General features: G+C 39.9%; 1 protein-coding gene across 11 annotated transcripts in view; it reads left to right on the top strand.

Annotated features, from left to right (window-relative positions):
• Nucleotides 1-23771, top strand: part of VSIG4 (V-set and immunoglobulin domain containing 4) — a 48711-nt gene that overhangs the window by 10916 nt on the left and 14024 nt on the right. For 2 of the 11 annotated variants that reach the window (XM_069986006.1, XM_069986002.1), the window contains 10 exons: nucleotides 613-678; nucleotides 1790-1846; nucleotides 3073-3138; nucleotides 4749-4805; nucleotides 6966-7031; nucleotides 9495-9542; nucleotides 9818-9874; nucleotides 12109-12174; nucleotides 15734-15790; nucleotides 17153-17218. In XM_069986006.1, the coding sequence (XP_069842107.1) occupies nucleotides 613-678; nucleotides 1790-1846; nucleotides 3073-3138; nucleotides 4749-4805; nucleotides 6966-7031; nucleotides 9495-9542; nucleotides 9818-9874; nucleotides 12109-12174; nucleotides 15734-15790; nucleotides 17153-17218 (606 nt within the window). The remainder of the gene's footprint in view (nucleotides 1-612; nucleotides 679-1789; nucleotides 1847-3072; nucleotides 3139-4748; nucleotides 4806-6965; nucleotides 7032-9494; nucleotides 9543-9817; nucleotides 9875-12108; nucleotides 12175-15733; nucleotides 15791-17152; nucleotides 17219-23771) is intronic. The other 9 variants (XM_069986008.1, XM_069986004.1, XM_069986007.1 and 6 more) reach the window with 9 other exon arrangements.

Below are 23771 nucleotides of genomic sequence, written 5' to 3'. Positions count from 1 at the left end.
CCGCGCATCGCTACAGTTGGATAGCGGTGCGCGGCGGGCGACCGACGATTTGACAAGCAGCAGCATCATTATACATTACCTGTCCAGGCTTCTTCTCCGCGCTGTCTTCATCCCCGGGTCCCGTGCGCTCTATCTTCAGAATGGCCGGTCAGCTGACGGAGCGCTCAGCCAATCACAGGCTGGGACCCCCGCGGCCTGTGATTAGCTGAGTGTGGCCTGTCAGTTGACCAGCTATTCTGAAGATAGAGCGTGCGGGACCCGGGGATGAAGACAGCGCGGAGAAGAAGCCTGGACAGGTAATGTATGATGCTGCAAGGGCTGCAAGGACATCGGTAACGATGTCCTTGCAGCCCTCGCTCAACGATCATCGGGCCGTGGAATAGGCCCAGTAAACGAGCAGCAATCTAGCAGATCGCCGCTCGTTTACATCGTTGATCGGGCCCTCCTCGGCCTGTGGAATAGGACCCTTAGAGTCCTGTGCATGATGCTTTTTGGCCCTTTGCCTTTGAAACAGGAGTTTAAGAAACAACAGTCTTAATCGAGTTCCACTAAGTGCCTTCTTATTTTGGAGATAGCAGAATGGAAACCTACATTTCTGTTTTTTTATTTTAGTTGAACCTACAACTGAAAAACCCAAAGAACACATTTTTACAACAGCACATCGGGAAGTTCTGACAAGTAAGTGATTGCACATTTTATCTTTCTTGTAGGGGTTGTTTGGGTTTATAACATTGATGGCCTATCCACATCGTAGGTCGTCAATGTCTGGTTGGTGGGGTGTTGACACTCACTTGTTGCTCACTTGTTGAATAGCTGTTTGGCATAGCCACTGAAGCGGCTCCTAAACACAGAGAACGGTGCTGGAAGCCCTGCAAGATCTACTGTGCAGTGGTGCTGCGGGTTACTGAAGTTCAGCTCCTATTGAATTAAATGGGAACTAAGCTACACAGTAAATGGTGAAAGGCTTCCGGTTCCAATTGCTCTGCATAGGTACCAGTGGTTTACTGAACTGTCGGGTGACTGGGATCCCGGAATGGCTGGCGTGTGAGCATCTTGCCGATCAAACATTGATGTCCTTTGCTGTGTATAGTCCACCATTGTAATATATCCAGAAAACCATTTTAGGTTGCCATCTTACTCAACATGTTCTTTAGCCTGTGGTGTGTGATGGCAGCCTGAGCAGTCCTACTGGCAGAAACATTAGCCACTGCATGGGACTGTGGTTTTGTCCCCAAATGTGACAAATCCTAGGAAAAAGCAACAAAAGAATTACGTTTTGCATTTTGTTTACTTTTATTTGAACACCACAATAAAGTGCAGCTTGAATCATCACAAACAATGGGCAGATAAGCGCCGTATGTCAACATGGTAAGGCAGATAGGTCAAATGAGTGTGTGAGTGTCTGTGATACAATGTAGTTTCTACAGCTGGAACAAGGAGTGTAACTACCATCTTTGGCAGCCATAGCAGCTACTATGGAGCCCGCCCGCCTGCCTGTTGCCTGCTCCTGCAATACACTGAGCCGCCTGAGCTGTCATCATTTGTGGCACCAAGTGGCTGAGCAGGCCTCCTGGGTTCTGCAAATGTCCCTTTAACTGCAAGCACTGCTGATGAGTTCTTGCTGTTATGCAGTTATGAATAGACTTGACGGCTTAGTGGTCAGTGAGGAGGGGGGTAGGGGGGGGTCAAACGTTTGCTATGGGGCCCAGACATTTCTAGCTACACCCCTAGCTGGAACAATATGAAAAAAAAATCACATCCGTATAATATATGTATTTTGGCATCCTAGCAAATTCAGAACCATCTGTGAACTTCATTACTACAGGAGAACCTGATGTCACAACAAGTATGTAGTTCCTAAAAGAATTTGCTGTTTGTGTGGCCTATATTTTCTATTAGTGTAAACTGGTGCTTGGCTGCTTTTTATATCTCAAGTGTCCGCCATATTAGCTTCAGCTACTGTAAAGTGTTGGTTTCCCCACAGTATTTTATTTCAGCCCTATATGTATTGCTATTTCAATGGTACAGGAGTAACGTCCACCCACATGCACATAACACCCTATGGCTATGTTCACACTACGTATATATCCGGCCGTAGTGCGAACCGCAAATATACGCCCGTAGTTTTGAGGTTGATGCGTACGCCTGGAAGTATATGATTTCCGGCCGCACAATGCACACTACGTATGAGCTTACGGCCGATCGTATACGGCGCCGTGAAAAATGAACAAGACCATTGTTTGCGGCCGGAACTGTTCCAACTTACGGCCGTGGATTTAAATGCGGTCCCGTACGGAGTACTTATTTCAGCCAAATTGAACTTGATTTTTAGAGCCAAAAGGTTCTGTGTGTTTTATTGGGCTGGGCGAAGATTTCCAAGTAAATGACCTGTTTCAGATCGCTTCGAAACAAGCTAGGAAGCATAACTGTACTACGGGTGTATGTTCGCGGTTCGCCCGCATGTTCGCAATCCAGCCGAATGTCTATTTTTCCCATGGCCGTAGTTTCAGCCGCACATGTTCGTCCGCGTACCAACTACGGCCGGACATATACGTAGTGTGAACATAGCCTTAAACTGTAGACACAAAATCTTTATCAATATAAACTTCAATAAATGCCCTTTTGGAGTCTGGTTCTCAGGATTGTTCTGTGGGACTGTAACCAAGTAGTCTTTGTGCCTCTATAAAAAGTAGACAGATTTTTAATTCAAGACCCTGAGAAGGCTGGTGACAACTCCTATATCCTTGTCATGTTGATCATGTTGACACTTTTTTTTTTATACATTGCTGCTTAACTTTCCCACTTAAATGGTGTTTTTACTTGTTCTCCTCATCTTCTGAGAACCATAATTTTTTTCGTTGTTGACATAGCCGAAGAATACTGTATCATGTCTCAGTTTTTTTCACTTGCTTTATTTCCTGCTAGGACAAGTATAATTATATCATGGATGTATGCTATACTATTGGGCTAAAGTCTCGCTTTGTAGGTCCCTCTGCTTACACCATGTCTTTGTGGAGGCAGCAGAACATTGCAGATAATGATAACAACCTAAACTTGTCATTGTTATCGTAGTGAATCCCACAACTGATAAATCTAATGAAAATATAATTATGACAACATATCGAGAACTGGAGACAAGTAAGTGACTAGCAAAGTAGAGCAGTGATTTTATCTGCTTGTGCTAGATGCAACCCTAGAATTTATTTATGTCCAGTTTTGTGCTCTTGTAAGAACACCAAAAGGTGGATTAGTTTGAATAATGCATATATATAAGAAGGCCTAACTAGCCTTACATTTGTATGTCACCATGGTAAGGAATACAGGCAGAAGAAGGCAAAACGTGTGTGTGTGTGTGTGTGTTATACAATGTGATTTTTACAGCTAGAACAATAAGAAACATTTCCATAAAATATATATTTTGGTATCACAGCAAATCCAGAATCATCCGAAGACGTCATTACTACAGGAGTTCACAACAAGTATATAGTTTCTATAAAGAAGCTGCTATTTGTGTGGCTATATATATATATATATATATATATATATATATATATATATATATATATATATATATATATGTGTGTGTGTGGCTATATACTGTATTTTCTGTATATTTTTAATAAATAGCGTGTGAACCCGGCCTTAGCCCTCAGCTGCTTTATATATCTTGTGCATACTACTTACTATTAGCTTTCGGCTTCTGTAAAATGCTATTCTCCCCTCAGTAAAACAAAAGAAAACACAGCAGGGGCACCTGCTACAATTTATACTTATCTATTCTCCCCTGGTGTCCTGCAGCCTTTTGCCTGTGTTCCTTGCTCACCACGGACACTATATTATTTTTACACTTTATATTTAGCTCTGTTCTAATCATATTGGAGTTATATCTGCCCACATGTGACATTCAGTACCTACCAACCTTGAATCTCAAATTGGGGGGCATTTAAACTCAGAGGAACACCCCATAACTGCAGAAACATAATCAATATAAATCAATATATAGTCCAATAAATGCCCCTTTGTAGTCTGTTCTGCAAATGCTTGGCCTATTGTTAAGTGTGTTCCTACTGTATGTACAAAGAAGCAATTCAATACCCTGAGAAGGCTGGTGACAACTCCTTTATTCTTCTCTTGTTGATCAGACCGGTTCTTAGTTTTTTCCTACTAATCTTCTAAGAACTATAACTTTTTTTTTTTTGCTGCTGACATAGCCATATGGGGCCTTTTTTTTCAAGACAAACTGTCCTTTTCAATTGCACCCTTCACTTCACAAAGTACTAAGTAACTAAAAAATGGGTGTTTCATTTGTAGACTATAGGCTTGTTAATTTGGCATTGGGTATTATTATTATTATTATTATTATTATTATTCATGCGTGAATAATAAGGTTTGGTGATTTATTTATTTTTTTGGTATAACCATCTAAATGCATTGGTTAGTATTGGCTGGAACCTGCTGTGTATGTGAATAAGTATCAGATTACAGATAAATACAATACTGTGCATTAGGAACCTATGGACATGATAAGTAACACGTCATAACTTTGAACCTTGATTTGTCCGTTCACCATATTTGTTGTGTTTAGACACTTTTATGTGCTGTGTATTGTGAACATCTGTCCGCAGCTTTGACTGGTAAAGAGAGTTATGTACTGTATAATATTGTATGAATATACCCCTATATAGCTAGAACAATATGAACAAGTGAAGAAGAAACATCCGCATAATATGTATGTTTTGGTATCGCAGCAAATCCAAAACCATTTGAGGACGTCATTACTACAAGAAAACCTGACTCCACAACAAGTATGTAGTTTCTGGACGAAACTGCTGTTTGTTTGGCAATACATATATGTTTTCTGTATTTTTGTCTTTTATTGTAAATTGGGGTAAGTCCTCAGCTGCTGCTTCTACCCTGCATGTCTACTATATTACCATAAGATTTGGTAAAATGTTGGTCTCCCCACAGTATTTCATTGAGTTTTATATATACATATAAACGGCTGCAGATTTAATTATGTGAATTTCAGCTATTTAGATGTTCACCAGATTAAGGACAGATTCACACATTCCGTATATATGGTCTGTGCACATACTGTAGGATATGGAACGGACTCCCGGCATCATCATTCATTAAGATGCCATGAGCTTTGGTACAGTTTAAAAATAAGCATACCAGACCATATGTTTTCACCCTTAGGTGTGCCCAAACATGCTTTATTTCTGAGCACCCTTGGTTGTACTTGTTATGGTGTGTTTACATCTGTTAATATGACAGATAATCTGACATATTTTTAAAGACAAAGCCAGGAAAGGATTTGAAAAGCTGAGTATTCTCAGTCTTTCCTTTATGACATGTTCTCTGTTTATAGTCTGTTCCTGGCTTTGGCTTCAAAAATCTGTCAGATAAATCTTTGTCTTAACACACCATTAGGCTCCAGGGTCTCCATATGAAGACATATGACTTATCCCAATGCTGGTTGGTGCTGGCAGACAAGTGTTGTCAACACTGAAGAAGTTAACCCATCCATTTATTTAACCGTAAATTTGTGTACATAAAAAAAAGAAAAACGGATGGTTTATGATCAATTTCTTATAATGGAAGCCAATGAAAAAGTGGATCAAAATGGATGTACACAAATGTATCCATTTTTCCAATCCATTTTTTCATCCTTTTTTTGTAAAAACGGATTGCAAATATGTAGTGTGAATCCAGCCTAAGTCTAAGGGCCTTATTACACGGAACGATAATCGGCTGAATCGGCCCTATCCGGACAATTATTGTTCCCTGTAGTAATCACAATCAGCGGCTGATTGTTGATATAGGTTTGGACTTATAATTGTCAGACACTGTGCAATAGCGGTGTGCGGCCGGCGGCGAGTGCATACATTACCTATCCATGGTCCAGGGAGCCCTGGACCATGGATAGGTAATGTATGCAGTTTAAAGGGGTTATCCAGCGCTACAAAAACATGGCCACTTTTCCCCCTACTGTTGTCTCCAGTTGAGGTGTGGTTTGCAATTAAGCTCCATTTACTTCAATGGAACTGAACTTCAAAACCACACCCAAACTGGAGACAACAGTAGGGGGAAAGTGGCCATGTTTTTGTAGCGCTAGATAACCCCTTTACACAAGGACTGCAAGGACATTGGTAACGATGTCCATGCAGCCCTGGTTAAACGATTATTGGGCCGTGTAATAGGCCCAGTAAACGAGCGTCGATCTAGCAGATCGGCACTTGTTTACAGTTATTAGTGGGACCCCATCGGGCCATGTAATAGCACCCTAATAGTTCTAGTTACTGGGCAGATGCCAATACTCATTTTGGCAGGGAAAAGACAGGGAGGGAAAGTAGTGGAAGGCTCCTTGAGAAGGAACAGTAAAAATGTTAATAAACTCCTGAACATATAGACATGATAAATAACATGTCATAATTTTGAACCTTGATTTGCTCATTCACCATATTTGTTGTGTTTAGACACATTTATGTATGGTGCATTGTGAACATCTGACTACTGCTTTAACTGTTAAAGAGGTTCATGTATATTATTATATGAATACACTCCTGAGACCCCTGGAAGGCTTGTGGAAAGTGTTGGAGCTATTAGGATGTGAATATTTGGAGCACTGCCTAGAAGAGGTAAAGGGTCCTGGGCATGTTCTTTCGGTGCTCTTTGCCTTTAAACCAGAATATAAAATATCAGTCTTAATAGACTCCCCCCTAATGGTGCGTTTACACAGAGAGATTTATCTTACAGATTTTTTAAGCCAAAGCCAGGAACAGACTATAAAGAGGGATCAGGTCATATAGCAAAGACTGAGATTTCTCCTGTTTTCAAATCCATTCCTGGGTTTGGCTTCCAAAATCTCTCTGTGTAAACGCACCATAGGTGCCCTCCCATACTGGAGGCAGAAAAACATCGCTCATAATGGTAACAACCTACATTTCTGGTTTTCATCTTAGTAAAACCTACTACTGAAAAACCCAAAGAAAATATCATTACAACAATACACCAGGATCTCCAGACAAGTAAGTGAAGATTATCACACTTGCCTTCACACCTACCGGATCCACAGCGGATCTCACTTCTGCGAGATCAGCTGCGGATCCAGTATCATTCACCCCTATGATAGCACATACTCGCAGCGGGAATGACATCACGCTGTGAGTATGTGCTTTAACTCCCTGGTGCCCGCCGCCCGCATCCCCATCCCATCAGCCCCGCCGCCGGCATCCTCCATCCCAGTCCCGGCATGCTCCATCCCCATCCCATCATCCCCGCCGCCGGCATCCTCCATGCCCGCATCCCGGCGCCAAGAGCATACATTACCTGCTTGGCGGCGCAGCTACAGTGAGGCTTCCGGCTCCAGTGCCGCTACGGTACACTGATCGGCTGAGCGGGGAGCCTTACTGCAGCCGCGCCGCCGAGTAGGTAGTGTATGCTCTCGGCGGCGGGCTGCAGAATGCGGGCGCGGGGATGGAGGATGCCGGGGACGGAGGATGCCGGGGACAGGGATGATGAGACAGGGATAGAGGATGCCGGGGACGGGGATGTGGGCGGCGGGGCTGCGGGCACCAGGGAGGTAAAGCACATACTGTCAATCCCGCTGCGAGTATGTGCTATTATAGGGGTGAATGATACTGGATCCGCAGCTGATCTCACTGCGAATCCGCAGAATATAGATCCGCTGTGGATCCGGTAGGTGTGTTAGGCTATGTTCCCACACAGTATTTTTGCTCAGGAGTGGATTGAAAACACAGAAGGCTGTGTTCAAACACTGCTGAAATTAAGTGGATGGCAGTACGTTATTTCTAAACATCGGACAGTGTTTTAAAATAACTAAAATTATTTGCCATTAAATGGCAGCTATCCACTAAATTTCAGCAGTGTGAGAACATAGCCTTTCTGTGTTTTCAATCCACTCCTGGTTTTGGTTGCAAAATTCTGATTAAAATTCTGAGCAAAAATACTGTGTGGGAACATAGCCTTAACCCCTAGGCGACCTAGGACGTACCGGAGCGGAGCGCGCTTCATAGCAGCCAGGACCTCACCGGTAAAATCAGCAGCCGGGACCTCACCGGTAATGACACGCTGCAGCGATCGCGCTGCCGTGTGTCATTAACCCCTTAAACGCCGCAGCGTTTAAGTGTAAGTGACAGGGGGAGTCCCCTGTCACTTACCGATCGGGACCCCCGCAGTGTGACTGCGGGGGTCCCAATCGGTAAAACAGACCGCCGCAGGTCTTTCACCTGCCTCCTTGCGGTCCGATCGGCGATCTGCTACACTGAGCCTGCACAGGCAGGCTCAATGAGCAGATCGCCGATAACACTGATCAATGCTATGCCTATGGCATAGCAATCATCAGTGTCTAAAATAAAAGTAATGTATGTAGAAGTCCCCCAAAGCGACTTAAAATGTATAAAAAAAAAAGTTAAAAACACCAACACACAACCCCAAAACCCCTCCCCCAATAAAAGTTTAAATCACCCCCCATTTCCCATTATATAAATAAAACATATATAAAAAAAATACATATATAACATTAGAGAATCTGTGTAACCTGCATATGGTTGTGTTCGGACTGACCTATAGAGTAATAGTATAATGTCGCTTTTACCATATAGTGCATTACGTAGACACAGGAACCGACCAAACGTTACCATATTGCATTCTTTTTTACGATTTCACCTATTTATATCTACATAAATAATATATTTGGGATTCCATCATACATGTTATGGTAAAATGAAAGACTCCATTACAAAAGTACAACTATTCCTGTAACAAATAAGCCCTTACATGGCCTTGTAGATAGAAAACTGAAAGTGCTAGAGCTCTTAGAAGGGGAGGAGGGAAAAACGAAAACACTAAGATCAAAATTTGCGCGGTCCACTGGGTCATTTTGGGCCTGGTCCTCAAAGGGTTAAAGGGGTAATCCAGCGCTACAAAAACATGGCCACTTTTCCACCTCTCTTGTCTCCAGTTCAGGTGTGGTTTTCAATTAAGCTCCATTTACTTCAATGGAACTGAGTTTGAAACCCCACCCAATCTGAAGACAAGAGAGGGGGAAAAGTGGCCATGTTTTTGTAGCGCTGGATAACCCCTTTAAGTTGGGCACCTCATGTGTCTGCAATGTTAAATAATGAGCAATAAAAGCATATTATTATTATTTAGCATTTATTAAGCTGTTATTTTTAGCGCCAGACTTAAAAATGCCCCCGCTGTACAGAGGGTCATTGGATTTAGGTAGCTGATGTAGGTTTCAATGACATGCTGGAAAAATGTTAAATGTGTAACATGCAGAGGCCGCACCCCCGTTACGCCCCCTCCCCACCCCTTATTTTTAAATTATTTACATTACGGCTATTTACCCCCAAATATTTGCTTAGCACTGCTTACAAAATTTCCCCACATGTCTTCTCATTGTGGAGGCAGCAGAGCATTGCTCATAATGATAACAACCTAAAATGATGATTTCTATCCTACAACAGATAAGCCTAATAGACATATTACAACAACATACCAAGAACTGGAGACAAGTAAGTGATTGCACAGGTTCTCTATCTCAGTGTAGAGGTGCTACTGGCAAACCAGAGCAGCCTGTGGCCTCTGTATGTGTGTGCGGTTCTGTCTGCAACCCCAAAACACACCCTAAGGAAAAAGCAATTAATTATTTTATGTCCAGCTTTGTGTTCAATGTGTTCAAAGTTTGTGTTCAAAATATGTGTTTGTGATTGTGATACAATGTAGTTACTACAGCTAGAACAATATGAACAACAAACATCTGAATATAATGTATATATTGGTATTGCAGCAAATCCAGAATCATCTGCGGACTTCATTACTACAGGAGAACCTGACTTCACCACAAGTATATAGTTTCTAGGAAGAAACGGCTGTTTGTGTGGCTATATACTGTACATATGTATGTGTGTGTGGCTAAATACTGTGCATATATATGTGTGGCTTTATACTGTACATATATATATATATATATATATATATATATATATATATATGTGTGTGTGTGTGTGTGGCTATATACTGTGCATATATATCTATATATGTGGCTATATACTGTACATATAAATGTGTGTGGCTATATATTGTGCATATATATCTGTGGCTATATACTGTACACATTTATATGTGTGTGGCTATATACTGTACACAAACATACATATATGTGTTTGTGTGGCTGTATACTGTATTTTTATGTATTACTGTAAATTGTTGTAGGTCTCCATCTTGTGTAGATTATAATATCTACCCACAACTTGTTAAAAAAAACAGAGCCACTAAATATATATAGTAGTTTATGGTTGATGGGTGCTAAGCTTGGCATCCATCATATGTATCTGATTATGGAAACCTCAGGAAGTTCCAGTGAGATCACTGTCCATTTCTACGCACCATCTCAGGAGCTTCCTGCTGCAGATGTGCAGTGACCCCCTCCCTCTTCTCCTCCTTAAAGTACCCACAGAGCAGTGGTGCTGCAGACAGCCGCCTGAGTACCACATTGCATTACAAAGTGCATAAGGTGACTATCTGCCATACCACAGCGAAACCTGAAAGCGTAAAGGAGCGCTGATCATCAGGATTGGAACTCATATACACAGCCTTTCCAAGGCTCAATCAATTGTGCACACGTCTCTGGACTATTTGTGCCACCCTTTAATTTCACCATAGTCGGCCACACACTCCTGTTTAAGGCTATGTTCACACAACGTCAAAAAAGAGAACAGGCGCCGTTATTTCTGCAATTTAATTGACTTCAATGCAATGCATTGAAGTCAATGAGATGATAGACGTCCAATGCACACGGTGTATAAAAAAAAAAACAGGTGTTGTCTGCGCGGACGTCAAAATAATGATCATGTCACTTATTTTTAGACGTCTATTGCAAACAGTGGACGTTATTTTTTTTATGGTTCACACAGTTTTTCTTTTTTCACTCTTTTTACTATAAAATTTAATGGATTTTTCAGTTAAAGACACACCCAAAATGAAATTAGTCCACCTACACTAGAATAATGTACCAACAGCCGTCATTGTACTTACAGGCGGCCAGACAGCTAAATGACATCCGTCATTTTAGACTCAAAATGACGGATGTAATTTTTAACGGAGCTGTCTCTTATGGGCTCCCTGGAGCTTCCTGCACTCTGACGGGTCGAAGCTCGCTTGTTCCTCCAGATCAACCCCCGTAGTAGGGCCGTTATTCTTAGTGGGGAATATATATATATATATATATATATATATATATATATATATATATATTTTTTTTTTTTTTATTTTATTTATTTTTTTTTTTTTTTTATTTATTCCAAGTAAAAATGCTTCTAGGAGAGAACACCTATGTAGCAGGGCATGCAACATTTTTTTTCTAACATATTCATATAGGATTCCTGAGGGGAAAAAACATGTTTTTGTGTCTCTTTCTGTAAAAAGAAATGCACAGTATGGTCCAATGGAAGTCCATAATCATTGTTTTGCAGATAAATACAGTCATGCAGTCCTGTGTTTGAGGAACATACAGTATGCACATGATAATGATAACATTGTGACTTTTATCATAATATTACCTATTTGTCCCGTTTAGACATATCTATTTACATGGTATTCATTGTCATCATCAGCCTGTTGCTTGTGCAAAATATAATCTATTGTTTGAGAATAATAGCAATCCTATATAATGTGGATTTTTCCATGGATTACGCTATGGATTCTCGACAGATTTCACTCTGTACATAAAATGGGGGAAACCAAAGTAAAAATTACAACATGGTGAACGTGCTATAGATTTCAAAATCTTTGATCTGACCTCATTGTTTCCGCTACATCTAAATACAGTGTACTGTAAATTGCTGCAGATTACAGTGCGAAATCCACACCTCACACAGCAATTCCACAGTTAGTTGCTGCAGGATATCATGTCTTCATTTTTCACTTCATTTGTCACTTGCTTTATTTCATGTTAGCCCTAGTATGGGTATATGCCATATTATTGGGCTAAAGTCTCGCTTTGTAGGTCCCTCTGTTTATGTCTTCTCATTGTGGAGGAGCAGAACAGATAACAACGTAAACTTATTATTTTTATCTTAGTGAAACCTACAACTGCTAAACCCAATGAACATATCATTATAACAACATATCAAGAGCTGGAGACCAGTAAGTGGTTTCGTCTGTATATGGCAATTGCAACCTAGAACATACCCTAAGGAAAAAGCAATGGATTTTATTATGTCTAGTTTAGTATTCTTGTATGAATATGTATTAGGGCTGGGCGATAATGGCCTAAATCAATATCGTGGTTTATCGTACATGTAGCCGCGGTAACGATAAATTCAATGATAATTATGACACGCCCCTTTTAAAAGCCACACCCCTTTTGAAAACACCATTTTCCGATGGTAATACAAATGTAATTTATTCCATATTACAATGTGCAGCAAACTTCACAAGTAATACACAATTGAAAATGGCATAGGAGACGTTGTATATTACGTGTGAAGTTTGCTGCACATTGTAATATGGAATAAATCTACGTTTGTATTACCATCAGAGAGCTGCAGAGTATTTTTTAATAGCTGACTTGATCCAAGGTCTGGGAGTCGTCTGCTGGCAGCCACAGCTCATTTAGTGTGCTGCTTATATTGTTTAATAGATAACTTGAAAGATAACTTTGTTTTTTTTCTATATAGATAGATAGATATGAGTCCTATCTATCTATCTATCTATCTATCTATCTATCTATCTATCTATCTATCTATCTATCTATCTATCACAGTATATAGGTAGCACTATACCAGTAGTAGATCCAAGTGCCAGCAGGGACGGCTTTGACCAGGAGCCCGTTGTATATAGCAAGGAATTCCCCACAGCACAGCTTAGAATTCAAATGTGATTTATTTCATATCCAAAAACAGCAGTAAACAGTGCAACACAGCAAGGTGAGTCTGATGCGACGTTTCTGCAGCCTCCGCTTGAGAAAGGCGGCGGAGGCCGCAGAAACGTCGCATCAGACTCACCTTGCTGTGTTGCACTGTTTACTGCTGTTTTTGGATATGAAATAAATCACAACGTTTGAATTCTAAGCTGTGCTGTGGGGAATTCCTTGCTATTTATCTATCTATCTATCTATCTATCTATCTATCTATCTATCGCCTAGATAGGAGATAGATAGATAGATAGATAGATAGATAGATAGATAGATAGATAGATAGATGATAGATAGGAGATAGATAGATAGGAGATAGATAGGAGATAGATAGATAGGAGAGAGATAGGAGATAGATAGATAGGTGAGAGATAGATAGGAGAGAGATAGATAGGAGATAGATAGATAGATAGATATCTCCTATCTATCCATCTCCTATCTATCTATCTATCTATCTATCTATCTATCTATCTATCTATCTAGATCCAAATAAAAGTTCCAGCAGCACTTTGCCTGCAGGTAGTAGCGGGTACCAGCAGATCCAGGTCAGAGACCACTGACCAAACGTAGATAAATGTAGAAAAGTCCACAGCACTCCAGATGTATGCCAAAATCGTGAGGTGGTTTATTCAAAAGAACATGTAGAAATTAACAGCAAACACAAGCGCTTGTGTTTGCTGTTAATTTCTACATGTTCTCTATCTATCTATCTATCTATCTCCTATCTATCTACGTCAAAATATACCACAGCACACCACAATTGCAATGAAAAAAAGTGGTTTATTTACCCATGTGAGGCAATGCAACGTTTCAGCTCAAACAATATGAGCCTTTCTCAAGCAGTGAACACACACCCCTCTGAGGGGGAATTTATACACAAGCCAGTAATCAATTAGTGACAATAAAGTGCAAACTGTGCATATAGTGATTTTATGCGCATAAAGCGGTAATAAATTATTGTTACGTGTTATGACGAAAATTACAAAATAAGTGTATAGCAGTTGTGAGTTTAAAATAAGTTAAATAGTCATTTAGGTAATCAACAACCATCTGTGAGTGGACAATGGCGGCTGATACAGCGATCCAAACCCTCTGCTGTGAACAAGCTAATATAATGAAAAACTAGAAAAAACATGTAAGGTAAACTGACCGTATAGAGAACGCTCCATGTGTATGTCTCCGATAAGGTGGAGCGCACAGCCATATTGGATCGCAACAGCGTGCGTGTCAGTAAGCTGTGCGCATGCGCAAGGTCTGCGCTGGAGCCAATGGTAGAAACATAGGGAGTGTATACATAATCACATGATCATGACGTGTTAGATATACAGACCGGTGTTGCAAGAAACTAGGTCTAAAGATGTTTAAGATATGCTGTATTAAAATGTGAAAAATAATGAGAAAATGATAATAATGAGGAGCGGAGAGTGGGTAATGCAGGACACCAGCATGACACAATATAATTCATACAAGCACACCCATTACCACTGGACTTGTAGTCACCGGACACAACCGCAATCCGGATTACTCCAAGAGTCCGATGTCACAACTCGGGGGTGCGGGGGTAAATCCACACCGAAGGGTGCTTCAGACGATCCAATATGGCTGTGCGCTCCACCTTATCGGAGACATACACATGGAGCGTTCTCTATACGGTCAGTTTACCTTACATGTTTTTTTATAGTTTTTCATTATATTAGCTTGTTCACAGCAGAGGGTTTGGATCGCTGTATCAGCCGCCATTGTCCACTCACAGATGGTTGTTGATTACCTAAATGACTATTTAACTTATTTTAAACTCACAACTGCTATACACTTATTTTGTAATTTTCGTCATAACACGTAACAATAATTTATTACCGCTTTATGCGCATAAAATCACTATATGCACAGTTTGCACTTTATTGTCACTAATTGATTACTGGCTTGTTGTGTATAAATTCCCCCTCAGAGGGGTGTGTGTTCACTGCTTGAGAAAGGCTCATATTGTTTGAGCTGAAACGTTGCATTGCCTCACATGGGTAAATAAACCACTTTTTTCATTGCAATTGTGGTGTGCTGCGGTATATTTTTGACGTATATTACATACACCCTGGACCCGGGTGTTCACCACTGGCACCCCTATTTTCCATTCCTGAGTGCTGCTGTTTTCTTTTTTTTCGTAATTATCTATCTATCTCCTATCTATCTCCTATCTATCTATCTATCTATCTATCTCTCTCTCACTATCTAATATCACTCTGTCACTCTGCCACATGCTGTTCGGACCCCCCCCCCCCCCCCTTCCGCACATACAGTTGGGGTCAGGTATAGGTCGGCACCTCCATGCTCCACCGGACACCGCTCTCTCTTCCGCACAGGAATCCTCGGCCCCTGTCACTCAGTGTTGGTGTAGCACATACATTTGCCAGCAGTGTCCCCGGCTGAGCGTCACACATGGCTGCTTCCTGTTAAAAGATAACGGGGAGCCGAGGACAGAGAGCGGTGCCCGGTGGAGCATGGAGGTGCCGACCTATACCTGACCCCCTGCAGCCACTGTATAGGCGGGGCGGGAATACCGCAGATACCGTCCTGGCAGAGTTGAGGTCGGTTAACCGACGCCAGGGACGGTATCGGTATTTTTACGGTATACCGCCCAGCCCTAATATGTATTTATAATCAATAATTGATAGTTATAAGAAGGCCTGAATAGTGACAATGTGTGTGTGTGTGTGTGTGTGTGTTGCAATGTAGTTTCTACATCTAGAACAATACAAATAAAAAAAAAATAAAATGTATATTATAATATGGCAGCAAATCCAGAGTCATCTGAGGACGTCATTACTACAGGAGAACCCGACTTCACCACAAGTATTTAATTTCTAGGAAGAAACTGCTATTTGTGTGGCGTGGCTATATGCTGTATTTTCTGGGTTTTGTTTTTTTTTTGTTTTTTTTTTTTGCTGTAAATTAGTCCTCGGCTAACTTTTACTTTTTGTGCATCTGCTATATTAGCTTTTAGCTTCTCTAAAATGTTTTCTCCCCTCAGTGAGTTATTCCATCCATATTTACTAAGGTTCCCAGTACAGTAAGGACATACCAACATCTGAATCTAAAATAGTGGAACATTCACTAAAATGGCAGAACCACACATTTCTAATATATACAGTAGGAATACTGTTGCTGAGTGGACATTTTATGACGGAAAACACTGAAGTGATTTTTTTTACTTCCCACAAATGCCCTTAGTGAAAGTGACTATTATGTACATATGAATGTATGTATGTATGCATATATACAGTAGGCAGATATCCAATTCTAGAGGATTGGATGACAACAACTGTGGCAGCAGTCCAAATGATCATACAGTGCAATAATTTTGAGCTATAATATACACTAGCATTACTTATTTGTTATGTTTATTCACGTGTAAGTGTATTTATTGTGAACATCTGTTTCATGTAAAATATTATATAAATGTTTTGTACAATTTGGGCATATTAATAGCACAGCCACATATGGTGGGAAAAAATCCTTCATGAATACCACAACAGATCATCATCAGTTCCACAGAAAAATACCATTGTGTTACATGTAGACATTTTCATGGATTCAGATCATCAAACAGGTGAAATCCAGGGTGAAATTCCAAAGTATGCTAATCCATGCTCCGGTTATTTTCACACATAGGGGGAGATTTATCAAACTGGTGTAAAGTAGAATTGGCTTGGTTGCTAGGGGCAACTGAGCCAGTTTTACGTTACACCATTTTGATAAATCTCCTGCATAGTCTTTTGGCCAATATTCTTTCAAGCAAAACCAGGAGTGGGTTGAAAACACAGAAGCTGTGCACATCTTTCCGGTATCATTTTGTTCAACTCCTTGTTTTGGTTGAAAAAAAAAATACAGACCAAAAGACTGACAGAAACACAGTGTGTGAACATAGCTTCCAAGTGCATTGTACTTTACATTTCTGCAGATTAGTAATAGGAAATCCAGGCCAACAGATCCACTGCAATTCCACAGCATGTAACCGCAGCCTACTGCATCTCAGTTTATGTCAATTGCTTTATTTCATGTTAGCGCCGTTATTATACCATGTATATATGTTTTTTTTTAGTGTGCAGAAGTCTTGCCTTGTAGATCCTTGTGCCTATACTATGTGCCCGCTTACATTGTGGCAACAGAAAACTGTTCACAATCTTAACATACATTATTTTTTTTTTATCTTAGAGGAACCTTCATCTGAAAAACCCAAAGAAAATCTCATTACAACAATACATCAAGAATGGAAGGCACGTAAGTGATTGCACAGTTTATATTAGTAGTAGGATTGATGCATATGCCATGCTTCTTAGACAAGGTCATATATATATATATATATATATATATATATATATATAGTTCTGAGAAAAAGAACTAGAGATCTAGGGATTATTTTGGGGGTATGTATTTTTGAAGGAACACATTATACCTCTACACTATAGCCCCACTCTGTACGGTAGGTAGTCACCAACCATACTGTATGTCTTGTTGTTTGGCTCCTCTACTGTAAGTTCCCTTGTAGTTAGGCCTCCATACTGTATACCTGTACCTGTACCTATACTGTATACCCCCCCCTGTACTTTTTCCCCATACTGTATAAATCCCCTCTCTGTAGTAAGGCCCCCCATACTGTATACCTACCTCCCAATCTGTAATTCTTCCTTCATACTGTATACATCCCCCCTCTATAGGTATTCCACATACTGTTAACTTCCCTCCCCATCTCTGCAGTTGTTCCCCCATACTTTATACCTCCCCCTCTGCAGGTAGTCCCCATACTTTATAACTCCCTCCCCCCATGTAGTTCGCCCATGTACTCACTGCCCCCCCCCCCATATTCATTGTTCCTTACTGTGCATCTTCTTATCACTCCTGCCTCGCCTGCAGCTTCTGTTGATCAGGTGGGAGCGGAGCATAAAAAGTCTGGCCCTGATTGGGTGCTACTCCACCACCCAGTGTCAGGGATCTGGTCAGCTGACTCTTACTAGTCCAGTAGGGCATGTTTTTATGTTGTTCAGACTGGAGCAATGTTTCAAAACTTTTTTTTACCAGAGAACCCCTTTAAATTTATTATTGCCAGATTGGTGCACTGAGGGGATATTTCTACAGTCTAATCTGTAGATCAAGACACTATATCTCACGTCAGTGATGTCAGTATGTATGTATGTATGTATGTTTACATGTAACTATGGAGCAAAACTTTGGATACATTTTTGGCCTTGGGTGGAAGTGAAAGCATAGCATCAGCATAAACAAACAAAACAGAAATAGCTTTGGTTTACAGTATACAACCTACACCCGAATGTGGGAAGTGATGAAAAAAATTTGCCCATATCTCTATTCCTTCAATGTAGCCCTGCTTTCTTTTACCACCTCTGGTCTGGTATTCTGCACTTTTCTGCTTCTCCTGTTTCATTCGTTTTTATTGAATTTTTTTCAAAGAAAAACATATGTATCATATAAAGAAAGACAAGGTATAAACAGTGTATAAGGAATAGATAGTCCAATGTCGTATAGCTGTGATGTGACAAATTTAAGTCAGCTGTAGCTTATGAAATAAAATATTAAGTTAAACAAAAACCCAGAATATTAAAACATAATAAACAAAAACTAAACATCATCTTTTGGCTTTAATTTTATGTTACATCAGGTTGTGCCCGAATAATATAATGAATAGTTCACGTATGATTTTTCTAAAGACTCAAGGTAAAAAGTAAGAGCTCTGTTTCCAAGAGTGCCAGGTCTCCCTAAATTTATTTATTGAATTGATATTCCTATGACTGCATTAATCATTCGTATTATATTGCACCAATATGAGTTCACAGAAGAACATGACCATAAGAGATGTAGAAGTGAAGCTACGTGTCCACAACCTCTCACATTTGTCAGAGGAAGAGGGATATATTCTATGTATTTTATCAGGAGTGAAATACCATTGTAATCTGGTTTTCACCAATGCTTCAATATGTGATATACATATTAGAGATTTGTAAGACCATATAAAAGCCATATAAAAGCCATTTAAGGCCTTTAGGTTGTTTGTGAAATAGTTGTATTAATCCAGATCACATTGGAGTGTAGTGTTTTTCCCAGTGAGTAAACATTTAACTAATTTGTAAAAATTTCTATAAAACACAGTTAGGGAGCCTATATTTTAGCTGTAAATCATGGTAAGTTTTCAGTATCCCCTTTCTTAAATAAAGAGTTAACCTGAGATAGACCCAATGCCATTGACGATGATAAGTCCAATTATGGTATTATGAAATTGAACAGTTGTATTGGGGTATGTGGCAAAATTATATTCCTTGTCTTGGCGTTTTTCTTATGAGCTTGGACCCATTGATATAATCCCGCTTTAATGGTAGGTGATTTGATGATAGGTAATGGGAGTTTCCATAGAGCAGCATACATTAATGCCTTTAGGGAGTAAGGAGAAAATATATATGATTCTATCTGCAACCATGGTACAGTTTGTTTTTCTTTCCAACAAATATACATCTGCGATAGTATTGTAGATTTATAGTAATTAGCAATGTCAGGTATGTTTAGACCTCCTGCTAATCTATCTTTTGTCAAGAGGTTATATGGGACTCTTGGTTTATTTTTATCCCAAATATATTTTAATAGTAAGGATTAGAGATAAGCGAACCTTGAGCATGCTTGAGTCGATCCGAACCCGAACTTTCGCCATTTGATTAGGGGTGGCTGCTGAACTTGGATAAAGCCCTAAGGCTATGTGGAAATCATGGATATAGTCATTGGCTGTATCCATGTTTTCCAGACAACCTTAGAGCTTTATCCAACTTCAGCAGCCCCCGCTAATCAAATACCGAATGTTCGGGTTCGGATTGACTCGAACCTGAACCCGGTTCACTCATCTCTAGTAAGGATCTAACTTTAGAGAAAAATTGTTGAGGAACACCTATGGATATTGTTTTGAATATGTAAAGTAAGCTGGGTAATAGAAACATTTTAAATGAATTAATATGGCCTATCCAAGATAAGTTATGATTAGCCATTTTGTCACTTTCCATCTCAAGCATTTAGAGTAAAAGAAGATAGTTATTTTTGTAGAAGTCTTTTAAGGGTAAAGTTAATTTAATGCCTAGATGTGTTATTTTAGAACTCTGCCAATCCAAGCTATATGTTTTGTTAAGTTTTCGTAAATTTAAAGGAGACCTGTCACGCCCTGTGCCGGGGTGACAGGATCCCGACCCCCCGTTACAACCCCTATACTCACCTGATCCTGCCGGGTCCCGCTTCCTGATCCAGTCGGGTCACGGAGATATGTGTGCCTGAAGCCCGGCGCGCGCTCTCACAGGAGAGTCCGACGCTCATAGAGAATGAATGGGAAGTCCAAAGCTCTCAGGAAGATGGACCCGGCGGGATCAGGTAAGTATAGGGGGCTGTAACGGGGGGTCGGGAGCCTGTCACCCCGGCCCGGGGGTGACAGGTCCTCTTTAAGGGGGAAATATTAATAGGTAAGGCTTGTATTTTAGTAGAATTTAGCTTATAATAAGATATTTTGCCGAATTCCTGTAGGATGTGAAGAATTCTAGGAAGAGATTTGAGAAAGTCTGAGACAGATAAAGGTATATCATCTGCGTACAGTGACACAGTATGAACCTGGGGACCAATTTCTATACCTAATATTTCATTATCAGAGTAAAGGAATTGTGCCAAAGATTCAATAGATAGTACGAAAATCAATGGGGAAAGGGGACATTCCTGTCTTGTTCCATTAGAGATTGGGAAATTTTGATGATAGAGAACCATTGGCATAAACTTGTGCCAAGGGGGGTGAATATAATGCGGAAATAGCTTGCAATATCGAGTCTTTAAACCCCATATGATGCAGCACCGAGAAGGTGTATGACCAATGTATACGTTCAAACTCCTTCTCGGCATCTAGTGCTACAAAAAGGGCTGAAGTATTCCCCTGTTCTAAATGGCGTAGGACATTAATGATCCTTGTATTTTCATATCCTTGTCAGTGTTTGACAAATCCTACTTGATCTGAATTGATAAGTGATGGTTGTATAGGGGCAAGCCCCAAAGCCAACAGCTTAGCATAAACTTTTAGATCAGTATTTAAAAATGAAATAGGTCTAAAAGCTCCTGGCTTTTCCCCAGCATAGGGAGTGTGATTATGACAGCCCTTTGATTATGTTCTGGCAATGTTTTATTGGTCCATGCTAAGTCATATAAATTAGCAAGGTGAGGTATCAGGATATGGCTAAATACTTTATAATAGGGGTTTGTAAGGCCATCTGGGCCTGGGGACTTGCCTTGCGGGAGAGAGTTAATAACCGTCAGAATTTCTGATTTGGTTATTGGTTCATTGAGAAGAGCTAATTGGGCAGCTTTGGTAGATTAATGGAGTTCTAAAAGCTATCAAGTTCCTTGTTAATTGGTTGGTGAATTGATAAGTCATCTCAAAGATTATAAAATTTTTATAATATCATTTAAAAACATTTGCTATATCCCGGGGGTCTGTTAATTTTCCCTTACCCGTTGACTTTTAACTTTTTGGGACATTAGTTTCCTTATTATTTTGGGATTAGAATTTTACTTTCAGCTTTTTAAGATTTTTCTCATAGTCCCAGAGGAGCTTTTAAAGTAGGCGTTTCCTAAGAAGAAGAAGATCAGCTACTTGTTGTGGTGTTTGAGTCTGTTTATTGGTAGATTCTAATCGTCTAATGTCATGCATAATGGCTGTTATTTCTTTGTGTCTATCTGTTTTAATTTGATGCCCCAATTTAATAAAAGATCCCCTAATGTTTACTTTGTGGGCATTCCAGAAGATATTGCTATTGATCTCTGGTTTGGCATTATTTATAAAGTATTCCTTAAGATCTCTCTCTCTGGAAGAGAAATAAAAAATTCATTAACTCTCCAAATATAAGTGGGGGCTATGTTGATTTTTTTTTTTGCTAAGGATAATGGAGCGGGTCAGACCACGTGATGTCACAAATTTTTGTGTCCACAATTTGCAATAGTAAAGGTTTACCTACCAAAAAAATATCTATTCGTGAATAACTCGGCAGTGAGAAATAGTAACCGGCACTATCACAGTATTAAAAAAAATCTTATTGGAATGTCCTGTTTAGAGATGTTGCCCTTAATATGACGAAATTATGGGTTGCTCCATTCCTACATAAGTGAGACGGCATAAATCATAAATTGTAGAAGAGATAGCGGGAGGGCACTCACCATAAAACGTAACTTTTATTGTAGCTTCATAAAATCAATCCATTCTTTTTGGGTGACAGACGCCAGCACCATGTGGTGAACAAACGGAACAGCCATTTTGCGTGCGTCAGCACGCTTCTACAGATGTAAGACACTCCCCCCACAGCCCAGGTTTATTAGCCCGTTGGGCTTGCGCAGTGAGTTCTTTTGCCGCATACTTAAAAATATCAGATATGGTTAAAAACAAATAAGGCAGTTCATCTCACACATTGCAATGAATTATAGTATAAATATATATAAATTTCATCAATTTCATCAAAATGATGCGAGCTTCGCTTTGCTACAAAGCGAAGCTCGCATCATTTTGGAAACGAATGCCCAAGGACCTTTAGGTCTAAATGACCGAATCAAACTGAACATGTTTGTTTAATGATATTTATTTGATGAAATTTATATATATTTATACTATAATTTATTGCAATGTGTGAGATGAACTGCCTTATTTGTTTTTAACCATATCTGATATTTTTAAGTATGCGGCAAAAGAACTCACTGCGCAAGCCCGACGGGCTATTAAACCTAGGCTGTGGGGGGAGTGTCTTACGTCTGTAGAAGCATGCGGACGCACGAAAAATGGCTGTTACGTTTGTTTACCACATGGTGCTGGCGTCTGTGTCACCCAAAAAGAATGGATTGATTTTATGAAGCTACAATAAAAGTTACGTTTTATGGTGAGTGCCCTCCCGCTATCTCTTCTACAATTTATTATTCGGGAATAACTATTATTCGGGATTGAAAAAAAAGTGTAATCCCTTTCATTACTATTTCTAGCCCTCCATGGGTCATACAAATCTTCCTTCCACATAAAGTCCCTAAATGTGGGTACATCTTGTCTCAAGGAATAAGTAGTATTAAGAGAAACATCTGCTACCATCTTAAAATCCCCACAATATATTAATTGTTTGTTTAACCCTGTTTACTTTGATAAGTAATTTATGAAGAAATTTAACCTGGTGGTTATTTGGAGCATATCTGATATAGTTTTATAGACTTAAATGTCACCATAATACATATAGCTATCATGACACCCCTGGATTTTGAATTAAAAGTGGAGTGATATAAATGTGGAAAGAGGGGGTGGTGAATTCTATGTATATCATTTTGAAGATAGGATTCAGTTGTCTGCGTAATTGAAGAGTTGCTGCTGACAGGGTCTGGGATTTGGGGTCTTTATTCATAGGAAGCATAGTCTGTGGTCTACATTAAGGGAAAATCTGATCTGGAGGTCTGTACTGGTTCAGGATCTCTATTCCTGGGTTTTACTGTATATTTAGTTAGGGGGGCTGCTCAATCTAAAAATGAATTTATTTAGAGGGTCCAGAATGTGTATTTAAAGTGTCTGTTCCAAGTCCTCTAGATGTTTAGGGAGTCTGGTCTTGGGGTCTGTATTTTATGACAACATAATAGGAGGTCATTTCTACCAGTTTAAATTTTGATTCTCTATAAATCCACAGAGCACGAGGCCCTGCACAAATTCAGAATTTATCATGTCTTTACCATGTCAAATGTTGTTTTTAATTTATCTGCAGCGGTCAAAAATGTGATCATTTCCTAT

This window comes from Dendropsophus ebraccatus, chromosome 10 (genome assembly GCF_027789765.1).
Source record: "Dendropsophus ebraccatus isolate aDenEbr1 chromosome 10, aDenEbr1.pat, whole genome shotgun sequence".
Lineage (NCBI taxonomy): Eukaryota > Metazoa > Chordata > Amphibia > Anura > Hylidae > Dendropsophus > Dendropsophus ebraccatus.
This window is presented reverse-complemented; position numbering and strand designations above follow the sequence as displayed.